Source organism: Octopus bimaculoides, chromosome 5, assembly GCF_001194135.2.
Source record: "Octopus bimaculoides isolate UCB-OBI-ISO-001 chromosome 5, ASM119413v2, whole genome shotgun sequence".
NCBI lineage: Eukaryota > Metazoa > Mollusca > Cephalopoda > Octopoda > Octopodidae > Octopus > Octopus bimaculoides.
This window is the reverse complement of record NC_068985.1, coordinates 35,754,037-35,767,721: the sequence shown is the minus strand read 5'-3', so window position 1 is coordinate 35,767,721 and position 13,685 is coordinate 35,754,037. Positions and strand designations below refer to the sequence as shown.

The window sequence follows — 13,685 nt, the reverse complement described above, 5'->3', positions numbered from 1 at the left end:
AGAGTTATTCACAAATCGAAGCCCTTCTCCAAGTGCTTGCAACAGAGTGGACTGTACTAAAGGTACCAAAAAAACACGATTTCAGTTAAACCGAACCACGATTTCAGTTAAAAACAGCGTATAGTCCGTACAATTGGGCTACTGCATAATTCTCACCTATTCATTTCATTCACAAGTCTTGACTGGCCTGAATGCATAGGGTACCTCTTGGTACCCTGTCACTTGAGGGAGGGCTTAATATTACAACTTTTAACTATCATCCATTAAAGTATTGTATTCAGCAAAAGAAAAAAAAATACATCAGAATAGTCAGGATAGTGAGGAAATTATTTTCGTCTTACGATTTCAAATTATACGAAATAGTATTTTTGTCAAGACACAAGTCAACTCAATTAAGCAGACGTGATCAATAATGCTTCAGCATTAACCAGTTATTTTATAATAGTGTTCAATTTTCATTTTAATAATAATTTCGGCCGGGAGGAAGAAAATGTGCCCATGACATTCGCAGGCCCTTCACTTATACACGCGTATACATATATACATGCTTCTGAAAAATAAAAGTTATACATAAAAAAAGTTATATGTATACACTCGCTTGGATAACCTGTTGTTTAAAGTTTTTCCAACTAGCTATATAAGAACTTGGGACTCTTACAGCATATGCATCTATATATGTGCAAGTGCATACCAGTTAATTTGGAACTTAACTTCATGTCGATCTACTAGCACAAAATCTTCCCAGAATTATAGATTCACAGTTAACTGGATAATCGTGATATGTATCAACTAAAACGAATAATTTATTTGGATTCTTCTAACATAATTTGGGAAAATCAAAATTTCATCGTGGGTAGCCTTATAAGGTAAGGGTTAGGGTTAGGGGAAAGAAAACGTAAGATTGTAAGACAAAAAGATAGTCTGGTGAATATGAAAAGAAGTTGCAACAATCGGGAATCGAAATATGTTTAAAAAAAGCTTATAGTAACGCATAATTTTTAAAAATACAGAACAATTCGACTTCAAAACTGATTAGTTTTTTTCCATTCATTCCAAACAAGTATTTTTTTCTCTTTGTTATGACGAACTGAAAGGAAATACTGAAATTAGAAACGAAAACCGCGCAATTAATGCCGATATTTCCCAAACCATTGTACTCATCGTAGTTGTTACAAGAAGCAAAACTATATAGAAATATTAATAGCTTTAAGATAGAAGGCTATTAACTTCATTAACTACCTTATTTATTTTTTGTCAAATTTGGAAATTCCCCCAATTTTTTTTACTAATACTTTTCTTGAAATATTTTATTTTATTGTTTGTTTCGAAGCTGTTGCTATTCTGATAACACTTCCTGCATGTCAACACGTGCCCTCATTAAAACCTTCTTTCATTCTCATATCCCTCCAACCTTCTAATTCTATCTCATATTACGCGGCAAATATGTTCACTCGCAACTTAATTCAGGTTAGTGTATTGTTAGAGCCTACTGAGCAAAGGCGTTCCAGCCATGACCATCTCGTTTTGTTTCAGACAGTGTGTATTCTTTTTTTTTTTTTTTTTTTTTTTGTAAGACAAGACGTGAAGAATATTCGGTTGCTACTTGTAGCAAGTCGAGTGATCGCGTTAAGCCTCCTATGTGACTCGGTTTTGTAATAGGATAGGTTTGTGTGTTTGTTGATACAATATTTCACACGTACAAGAGATAGTTTATTTGTGATTTTATCTTTGCAACCGTTGTTTTCAATTACTCCTATAAACTTTTATGTATTTATTGATGTTTAATAAGCACAAACCTGGGATTTGTAGATAAAAACAAATGAATCTGAGCGATATTCGTTCCTTTTTTTTTTAGTGACATTGCGTAAATGAATTAATATTACTAAAAGTTTAAAAGCTGAGTCACGAATTCTTTCTTTTTTTTCTGGTAGTTTACCTTTACAGTGCTTCTTGTGTATATATTTATTTTATCTTATTGAGTACTGCTGCGGAGTCGTAGATGAACTATTTTTCTGTATCAAAAACAAACATTATGAATAAATGTTAAGAGACGAGTTAAAGAAGAATGTATAGAGACTGATATACACCTGTCTTAAAGTTTAAAAAAATATGAACTTTCACGGAAGCATATTTCTATTTATCTGCGTCAATTACTACAATCTCATTAATAAATATAAAAATACACACATATACAGAATTGTTTATATATATTTATTACAAGTTATATGTAAGCGTTAATGAGATAAGGGACATAACTCTATAATGACAACGTATAAGAGTTGGGTGGATCAGCTGAAACTCCGCCCAAAGTACCTGAATATCTTCACGACCATATGTTGTGTGCATTTTTGATACGTTGAGATTGCAGTTGCTATTTTGTAATTATTGCTTTGTGTTACTATCAAATCGTTTCATTACTTCTTGCCCAAAATCACTTGGCTGCAAAGTGAGCTTCTTAACCACACAGCCATGCTTGAGGGTTTGGGGATCTGAGATTGGTCTTTGGGAGGTGAGGCAAAAATTTGGAAGACTGGAAATAATTCTGGTTCGAAGAAAATTCCGACACTCTGGATGAGAACGCTTCTGAAAATTGTTATATATTTTCGGTTTTCGTGAAATAATCGCTGACAGTACATTAAGATTTGTAAATCAACTAGAATACTTCGCAGACTTCTGTTATTGACAATCAAAAATTAGATATTTTATACAATTCGGATTATCTTGGTCCACTAGTTTTGTAAAGATTCAAGCAAGTCTCCAATTTAAGTTTTGACTGTTCGTCTTGCTTGGGTAACAGTTGGTGTAAGCAGAATGTATAAAACAACAATAATGGAAAGTAAATTACAAATTAAACCAAAAACAGCTTTCGACAAATTTAACAATGGATTGCCTTATCATTTAGATTTAAATAGCGAAATATATAAGTTTACAAGCACAAGTAGGGATATCTCACGAGACTTTCGGTTCATCTCCTGTTGGTTTGTTTTAACTAAGGTTTTATTATTTTAAAAGCTAGCAATCACAGGTAAACCATGCTTCGCTGATGAAGTCCGGTGTTATTTGGGGTGTGTGGAGGGGTCTCAACCAGAATTAGACATGTTAATAATAATTGTTTTTATCAGTATGGGTGTAATTTTAATGGATGAAATTTTTTTACCTCACTACAAGTATGTCAGTTAAGTTTCCATACATTAGGTATCTTTAGGCTAAAGGCAATCTTAATGTTAGGATTTTTTCTTTTATATGTATCATGACATGGAGTTTTATTCTTTTACTTGTTTTAGTTGTTGGACACCACATTGAAGGGTTTAATCGAGTAACTTAATCCCAGTTATCATTTTAAAGTCTAGTACTTATTCTCTCAGTCGTTTTTGCTGAACTGCAAAGTTCCAGTTGTATTGCTATGGCTGGATGCCCATCCTAATGCCAACCACTTTACAATGTGTACAGGGTGATTTTTCTTGTGCCATCAACACTAGTGATGTTACCAAGTAACTTGCAAGACACACACACACACACACACACACACACACACACACACACACACACACACACACACACACACATATATATATATATATATATATATATATATATATATATACTAGCTGAGGTACCCAGTAATACCCAGGAACAGGGATATTCCCACTACCCATTACAATGTCTAATTTCTCTCAGATGAAAAATGAAATCAACACATAGGACAGATAATGGAAAGCATAAGCAAATTCATCCATGAAACAATAATACAAATCAATACGTATGGAATTAGAAAATGGCAATCGTTTGGTCAGATGACTGGAAAGCTGCAAATATATATTCAATGGAAACATGAAGAAGGGAATTGTAAAGGAGTGCTGTGTAAGAAAGAACATAAAAGTTTGAAAAGTAAGCAAAAAATTATTTAGAGAAAAGAGATTTTATACTTACAAAAATAGCTGGAGTGCAGAGGCGACAACAAGGCGGTCATAAGAGTTGTAAGATGCTATGAGAAACAAAAAGCATACAAAAGTGACAATTTGTATCATTTTTGGGCAAATTCTCTTGCAGCCCGAGAGAAAATTTTAAATGCACATGCACTTAATTTGATGACTGTGTTTCATGGGTAAAGTTCCACTGATCGTGAGAATCAAATATTGATTGCAATGGTTAGAACTAACAAATTTAAGTGCAGGTATTAAGAAAATACATGTTACATGTTTTAGCACACAACATTGCAACATTTAGAATCGATAATTTTAAGTGAGGTGTTAAGAAAATTCATGCTACAGCAACCTGAGAATGTTAAAATAATTGATGAACATTTTAATCCCACAACAATTTAGGCCAAATATCATTAATCAAAACATCAAAAATCATCTTACACTTTGCTTGAGTGGCCTAGGTAAAAATCTATTTGTCTCAACCCCTTAGCACATTCCATCTGTGTATAAAATTTCAAGAAAATCGGTTGAAAACTTTAAAAGTTATGACAGAAAATAACATTCATACAAGAATTTGCATTGAAATATCCTATTGATTTTTGAAAAAAACGATGCTGATTAAAAATTATCGATTTTTTTGAAGTTCCAAGTGCATAAGTGACCGCATGGGCATAAGCTCCACACACAAGTCAAGTTTCATTAAGATCGGTTGGATAGTCTCAGAGAAGTTAAAGTAACAAATTCACAAACGCACACAGCCACAAACAGAAATTGCTATTTCTGTATATAGATATGCACACACACACACACACATGACAGGCTTCTATACAGCTTCTGTCTATCAAATTCACTCACAACACTTTGGTCAGCCTGGAGCTATAGTAGTTACTTGCCCCAGGTGCTGCACAGTGGGACTGAACCCAAAATCACATGGTTGCAAAGTGAGCTTCTTAACCACACAGCCATGCTTGAGGATTATTTTTTTTATATAATCTCTAAACTTTTGATACTTAAATGAGATTAAATTTAGAGATAAAGAAATCAACAAGCAATAGTGATCAAACATCTGGTCATCTAAGAGGTTACAAGAGGCTAATTCTGTTCTGACACTTATTAAAATGTAGATAGAGTGCTTTTGCAATTATATATCCATTATATGATATTCTGGATATCAAACATCTAGTGGCCTGCTCAGTCTAGTTACAGTGTCATTGATTTTTGTTAACCGGGTTATCTTATCCATAAAGTATGAAGCTATAAAAGAAAATGGTTTATTTGATAACTAGTCATCTTATGAAATCCATTTACAATCACAGATTCTTAAAAAACTGGACAGGTTTTGAGAATGTGACTGATGCTACTTTAATTGTGATCAAGAAGTTTGTTAGAAGAATCTAGCCACATAAATTGTGTCAGTCTGTTATGAACCTTAGTATATCATAAATAACTAATTGCTGGCATTTTTGTCATATGTTCCTGTCAGGTAGAAGAAATGAAAATTTTTGTAACATATTGGAAGTAAAAAGGCAGTGAGCTGGCAGAATTGTTACCATTGTGGGTTGAAATGCTTAGCAGCATTTCGTTTGTTATCATGTTCTGAGTTCAAATGCTGCTGGGGTTAACTTTGCCTTTCATCCTTTCGGAATCAATGTAATCGACTGGTCCCTTCCCCAAAAATGTCAGGTGTTGTGCCTATAGTAGAAAGGATATTCAAAGCAAATCATCAATAAATTAGAATTGTAGTAGGATTGATAATATTAGAAGTGTTATCTTTAAAGTCAGAAATCTGTTCATAACCTTAGGAATATTGAAAATATTACAAGTTTTGGTCATATTATTTTGCTATCATATTAATTTTTCATTGTCATTGTAGGGAAAATTTTCAGCTCAGTCTGTTTATCTTTCCAGGAAATTATTTCTGTTTTCTGTATCAGTAGTCTCTGAATACAATTTAAAACATCTACATTGCAACATAAAGAATTTGAACTCACAACTTCTTTTCTATGACACACCTAAAATTTTACATTTTGATATTGATTTTTTTAAAACTGGAAATTTAATTCTAATAAATGAATAAAGTATGAAGAACTTCAGTTATTTTTGTCCATTCTAAACTCAGTGATTCTATTAAGGAACTGAACAGATTAATTGGTATCTGCTGCATTTCTGTACTGTATTCTGTAATTTTCTTTTATTGTAAATGTGTGCAACCCATGCAGCATAGAATACAGACATTACATGATGTTATTTTGATATTTTGTAGTTGCTACGCCATACAAAGTACATAGGTGTCCCTGTAGCTCGGTGTACTGAAGATGCTACATCTCTTCCAAAGTTTGAAAAATGTAAGTTACATTCTGAAATTTGTAAATTGGTATTGTATGCTCCTGATAAAATTTCAAAACTGTTCTAAAGATCACAGCTGAATGATTGATATCAATAAAAGAGTATGGATCTTTAAATTATGCATTTATTTTTAGCCTAATTTCTGTGACCATTTGATTATTATGATCATTGTTGTTCATTTTTACATGCTGATTATATAAAAGTTTGTGCATGATAGTGAGGTGCAGATACAGAATAGACAGAAATTAGTTGTGTTAGTTTATTTGCTTGCATGCAAAGCAGAATGCCAAGAGCTGCAGATGAGCTTGACATCATTGGTACAACTGATGATATGTATTGAAAAGACAGCTGTATTGATATGGATATATAACAACAATGGAAGAGGACCATGGAAAATATGGAAGGAAGTGATTTATCATATCAAAGATATTTCATCTCACAAGTATGATGACAAAAACTAGGAAGTCAAAGATTGTGAGCTAAAGTGGAGAAACTAATTTCAGTCTTAGTTTGAAGCAGAAATCATACTTTATGCATTTATTTTGTGTTAGATAAATGTGCTATAAAAATGTCTTCCAAATTCTGGGAATTAAGTTTGCAGCTTAGACTTACGACATATTCAGTTTATTACATTTGTAAAAGGAATTAGAAAAAATAAACTGCTAAAAACAATACTGAAATAAATCTTTAGAGTTACAGAATTATATATGTTGATAAATGTAATGTTTTTTATTGTTTTCAGGTTTGAACCAAGTAAATTTGATTGGTCGAATTGGACGAGATGCAGAAGCTCGTGGCTCAGAAAGCCATCCTGTTATTATATTATCATTGGCAACAAGCTTTGTTTATGCTAAATCTTCTGGTAAGTTAATTAGTTGTGTACTTTTTTTCACATTAAAATTAGTTTATATCATATTGACTGATGGGTGGGGGGATACTTTTCCAGGGTGAGGAAAGTAAATCTTCACTGCCCCACTCTCCACCTTGGCGACTGGCCTATATTATGGAATGCATGGCCTGGTTTCCAAGTCACCCTTTGTCACTAAAATCTTCATAGCCTTGTTTTTTTATCATTCTGAAAAAAAAAATTATATATATATATATCTGCTACATATGTGGGAAATTCTGTCTGTGGGTGTGTTTGTTTGCGGAGTTGTTAGCTAACTCCTCCTATGTCGTTTTATCAATTTTGATGAAACTTGACACGTGAGTAGAGCTCATGTGGGCAGCTTACCAGTTTTCAGTCAAACTGTCCAACCCATGCCAACATGGAAAACAGATGTTAAATGATGATAATGATGATTATAGTGATATATATATATTTTTTATCAGAAAAGAAGGTGTAGCTGTGTGGTAAGAAGATTGCTTCCCAATCACATGGTCATGAGTTCTGTCCCACTTCATGGCACCTTGGGTAGGTGTCTTCTACTATAGCCTTGGGGTGACCAAAACCTTGTGTGTGGATTTGGTAGGCAAAAACTGAAAGAAACCTATCATATATATATATATATATTTCTATATATATATATATATATATTTGTGTGTGACTTTGTGTTTGTGTTTGTCCCCAACACACTACTTGACAACTGGTGTTGGTGTGTTTATGTCTCCGTAATCTAGTAGTTCGGCAAAAAAAAAAACTGATAGAATAAGTACCAGGCTTGAAACAAAAAGGTACTGGTGTTGATTCATTCAACTAATAATTCTTCAAGGCAATACCCCAGCATGGCCACAGCCTAATGATTGAATCAAGTAATATATATATGTATCATCATCATCATTGTTTAACGTTCGCTTTCTATGCTAACATGGGTTGGACGATTTGACTGAGGACTGGCAAACCAGATGGCTGCACCAGGCTCCAGTCTGATCTGGCAGAGTTTCTACATATATATATATATATATATATATATATATATATATGCTGTTTTACTTACAAGAATATGTTTTGGATTGCTTAAAGGTTGTAATTGTTTGAAGTTTCCAGGAAAGGGTTGTTACAATGCTGAGATATCACCTTTTTAATTTGTCAATGAAATCATAATAAATTTTCAGGATCTTTCATCTTAGGGGGATATTTCTGATTTAACCATCGCACCATGTTCCTGTTATGGCAGAAATAGCTTAAGTGTCATCACTGCCAGGTTCCCACTAAAGCAGTAATGAACAACAGATGTAGAAAAAGAAGATAAAATACTAAAATTAGACACCTGATCACATTGCAAGCTTTGTTGTCAAATGTGTTTAGAACTCATTGACAATGGTATAGCTGTTGTTACTTTCGTTTTTGATTTTAAAAAAATGATTTTGTGAAGAAACAAATGTGTGATGAATCCAGCACTTGGTCTTGTAAATGAGCAAGGCCTAGACTTTTTACAGTTGAAGAAATTATTGATGATATCTATTCTTTGGAATAAACATGAGAGAATTTTGGACAATCAAACTGGTGAAAGTGATGAGGAAAGTAGCAATTACGGTGAACAAATACTGTAGTTGAGAGATAGACCTATTATTTTTATTCTCTTGGATTTTTTTGTAACACTGTCCATTAATTTGCCTAACAAATACAGTATTTGAATGAAAGGCCTATTATTGATATTCTGAATTTTTTTTTGTGATTCTATCCATTAGTTTGCCTGCAATCATTACTCTGAGCTGTATATGAAACTATTTATTTTTTCGCTCAGGAACCCAGGTGGAGGGCAAAGTTAGACATAGAAACCCAGGTCCGAGAGAGGTTAAATCTATATTTGTCAGCCAAAATTTGTTGAATCAAATTTTCTATGACCAGATGCCTTTCTTGTTACTGACCCTCATCTGTTTCCCGTAGCCAGACACATTTTTCATGGAAGGCTGGTAACGAGTGATGTTGTTTGTATGATGGTGAAGCTTGTTTGCTGTCATCACAATCTCACACACACATACTTATATATGATGGGCTTCTTTCAGTTTCTGCCTATCAAATCCAGTAACAAAACTTTGGTCGACCCAGGGCTATAGTAGAAGCCATTTGCCCCAGGTGCCATGCAGTGGGACTGAACTGGAGACCATATAGTTGGGAAGCAGGCTTCTTAACTATTCAGTCATGCCTACACCTAGAGGAGCTATACAGGACATGCAAACAACTTCAATAAGCAGTTCTATAAAGTTTACAAAGACAGAGCAATAAAGAAAAAAGGAAAGGAAATGAGTAAAAAGAAAAGAATATGAAAGTTTCACTGTTATGACTAGTTGTATTTACCTTCAGTTTAACTGTTTCTCTTTGTATGGTGAGTTATTTAGTAGCAGATTATCAAGCAAACCACTGTTATATTAGCTTCTTTGTTGGTCATAATGTGGCCTAATTTTTTGGCTAATTCACCAGTCCTGTCTCTGAGTTGTATAACTGTTATATCAATGAGACCTTACTCACCAGAGAAGAACTCAAATCAAATATTTGTCTTCTCGTCCCACAAGCTATTTGATTTCAGTAATTGAGTGGTAACTTGATAGTGTTTTAGTATACTTGTGAAAATTTGCCTTGTATGAGTTATTAAGTTATGTGAAGATAATAAAAGAAAAATAAATGATAAGACATTTTGATATATTAATATTTATATTTTTGAATTAGGAGAAACCATATCTAGGACAGAATGGCACCGTGTCAGTGTGTTTAAAGCTGGACTTCGAGACAAAGTTGCTGCATATATAAAGAAAGGGTAAATTGTCTTATTCATTTTTTTATTATCTTTAAAGTGTAAGAGAGAGATTTTTGCTTGATGATTATATGACTACAATGTAATTTTAGAAATTTTTCATAAAGGTTTACCAATTTGTAACTTTTACTTTTTATTGTGTCATTCACTGAATGTAAACAGTCTCCCAAGTTCTGTTTCATTCGATGGTTTGTGAATGCTACACTCATTTTGAAGATGTACTGTTTCAGTTTTAATATAGTATTAATACTTCGTGTCCTATCTGTGTTTGATGCTAAACACCTATCCAAAGTAGTGCACTATACATAGATACCTTTAGGATACACAGAAACATTTCTTGGATGGAAAATTTATAGCAAAGTTCGTAGAGGCTTTCTTATTGCCTTGATATTTGATTAATCTCTTTACATATAGCTTTAAATTTATTGGGAAGGGATTACCAATGTAAATTTATAGTTTTACTGTGTAGTCAGCAAAGGGTAGAATCTATGACTGTTTGCTTTTTCTTGACACCAAAACTAGTGAGAGTAAAGTAAGTAGTTATCCTCAAACCATAGACTATGTTGAAAAGTTTGTGACAGAGTTAAGTCCACTAAGGCACCTAAGGATCAAGTGGTATATAAATGAGCGATGGATTATGTCTAATCGTTTAACATTTAAACCAGCTGTATCCAGCTCAAATATTCAACCTGTTTTATGTTCAAACCATCCAGATCCTACACTCTCACACCTATACTATAATGTCATTCTAAAAATTAGCAGTCACCTGATCGAAATCTTGAAGCTACGAGATATTACATAATTCAAAACAATGTGACTAAATAAGCATTGTTTGACAGGGTAATCTGAATGCTAAAGGGTTAAAGACCTAAAGCAGCAAATAGCCTGGATCGCTTGTCTTCTTGTTTAACACTAAAATTTCACCATTCCAGAATGGAATGGTATCTTTATTTCATCCATCTTGAAATGATGAAAGGTAAAACTGACCTTGGTGGCGTTTGAACTCAAAGTACAGAAATTCGGATTGATAATGAAATGATTACAAATGGGAGCTGAAACCAAGATACAAACCCAGCTTTAGTCAGAGTCTACTTCTGCTGTTTGAACCCTTTCTTAAATGTATATTAAAAGTTCATGATCCAAGAGATAGCCAAGACATTGAAATACTGTACTGGATAGATTATTTCAATCAGAAGAATTTACATATAATGTTGAGAACTTTGGAAACAATTTACCATGCTTCACATTGTTTCTTCTTCTGATGCTAACAATTCACTGCTAGATTAACATTGCAGATTAAAGGCCATTTTGCTAAGTAATACCTCTCTGATTGATAAGAACTAATAAGTTTGATATTGATCTTTAGTTATGATATTTACTGAAACTTGATTCTTATCTCATAACCACACACAGTTTTACAAAGATGTTTTTAAACATTTAACTACTTAGAACCTCATACACACAAATACTGTATACGAATCTTTCAAGTAATCCCTTTTCTTCTTTTTAGAGACCGTGTGTTTGTGAGTGGTACTCTTCAGTATAATGAGTATTGGGATTCAGGCAGTGTACTACAGAAGTCTACTACAATTATTGCAAGTAAGTATGGGGAAAAATACATTGATTTGGGATGTAAAACTAGAGCCACAGCTTGTCAAGTCTTGATTTTCTGACTAAAAGAGCTTTTTTCGTGCCCCATCATTTATATAATGTAATATCCATAGTCCAGTCATTTAACTCTCGTTTATCTCCATGTAAGTTGTACTATGTGTTGTACAGTTCACTTCTGTAAACAGTAGCAGTACAGTATAATTGGTGAGTGTTTTGTTTTGTAGTGCTATAACTACATTATCCCATGAGTTGGTTCAATAAAAGTTGGGCTACATTAGACTGATTTACCTTAGATATTTGAAATAAAGATGCAATCTTCAAATTGTTCCCAAGTATCTAATGCATTATAGAACTTGGGTTTTATATTTATCTTGTTGTTGTGATGCTTTCCTCTCATTTTATCATTTATTTATGAAATTATGCAAAGTTACATCTGAAATTGTTATCATGACTACAGTCTGACATTGTCGAAGATTGAAAGACTGTAACAATTTTTCTTCTTTCTCTTTTCACTTTTCTTTAAATGTCATCACTTTTCTGTCTTTTTTCTCCTATTTTTGGTTTCAATCTCACTGAATCTCTAAGGATTTCCTCAAGTTGTCTTGTTCTATTTCGTTAAGTTCTTTGTGAAGGTAGAGTGAGACCTGGTTTTTAACAAGTATGATGCGAGTTAAAATTATGTTTAGTTAAATGTAGATATATACCAGTGTCGCTTTACTGGCACTTGTGCTGGTGGCACATGAAAAAAACATTCGAGCAAGGTCATTGCCAGTGCCGCTGGACTGGCTCCTGTGCAGGTGGCATGTAAAATACACCATTTTGAGTGTGGCCGTTGCCAGTACTGCCTGACTGGCCTTCGTGCCAGTGGCACGTAAAAGCACCCACTACACTCTCAGAGTGGTTGGCGCTAGGAAGGGCATCCAGCTGTAGAAACTTTGCCAAATCAGATTGGAGCCTGGTGTAGCCATCTGGTTCACCAGTCCTCAGTCAAATCATTCAACCCATGCTAGCATGGAAGGTGGACGTTAAACGATGATGATGATGATGATATACAAACTATTGTAACAAGATTTTACAACTTAATACCTTTCCTACTCCTAACTGCTTGTTTCTGAATTTGTATTTTCAAGCAGCCAGATTGAAGGAAGCAGATTTAAGCTTTGCCTAAGTACAATACAATGGACATGTAAGGTCTGAATTGAACATATAATCAGAGGTTCAATACCTTTATGGTGTAATGATATTATGGTGTTGGACTATTAGCTAATAATAAATCATTGAAGATGTTTTGTTGTGTATTTTGGAAATTCTCAGTTTAGGAGCATTTTATAGAATAATGAAAAATACAGGCATCGGAGGGGCGATGCACATCCTGTGTGAAGATAAATTTTTTCGCAAATTATAGTGTGGCTTACAATGCATTGCTTACCTGTGCTTTTTAACTGAACTGAATTAAACTTTGTAAGTGTTTGACTGAACTTGGTTATTGGGAAATTTGTAAGTTAGATTTTTTTTTTAAATATCACCATTATAGGTATTTATACTCTGGTAAAATTAAGAAATCAACTTGTAGATATACGAAACCCTCGAATCCATCATTGTACACACACACAGTCGCATATCTATGTATGAAGGGCGGCAAGCTGGCCGAATTGTTAGCATGCCGGACAAAGTGCTTAGCGGTATTTCATCTGCTGTTATGTTCTGAGTTCAAGTTCCGCTGAGGTCGACTTTGCCCTTCATCCTTTCGGGGTTGATTAAATAAATACCTGTTATGCACTGGGGTCGATGTAATCGACTTAATCCCTTTGTCTGTCCTTGTTTGTCCCCTCTACATTTAGCCCACTGTAGGCAGTAAAGAAATAAATATCTATGTATGTATTTAGGTATGTATGTATGTACCCCCACATGCTTATGCACATAGGTACACCATGATTTATACACACGCAGACGAGGGTTGATTTATATGAAAATGGAAGTGAACAAAATGAAATACTTATAGAAAATATTGCATAGAATTTGAGAAGTGTTTTGAACGTCTTTCAATGATGGCAGCTGAATAAAACATACTGTAATTCATTGTAGGATATAAATAATATGACCACGTGCT

At 33.7% G+C, this 13,685-nt stretch overlaps 1 protein-coding gene across 1 annotated transcript in view; it reads left to right on the top strand.

Moving 5' to 3' along the window:
* The first annotated feature begins 1,334 nt into the window (after positions 1-1,334).
* The window catches only part of LOC106876227 (single-stranded DNA-binding protein, mitochondrial), a 17,521-nt gene continuing 5,170 nt past the window's right edge, over positions 1,335-13,685 (top strand). The window contains exons 1-5 of the mRNA XM_014924700.2: positions 1,335-1,467; positions 6,187-6,268; positions 7,012-7,131; positions 9,880-9,967; positions 11,475-11,563. Of these exons, the coding sequence (XP_014780186.1) occupies positions 1,444-1,467; positions 6,187-6,268; positions 7,012-7,131; positions 9,880-9,967; positions 11,475-11,563 (403 nt within the window). The 5' untranslated portion in view covers positions 1,335-1,443. The remainder of the gene's footprint in view (positions 1,468-6,186; positions 6,269-7,011; positions 7,132-9,879; positions 9,968-11,474; positions 11,564-13,685) is intronic.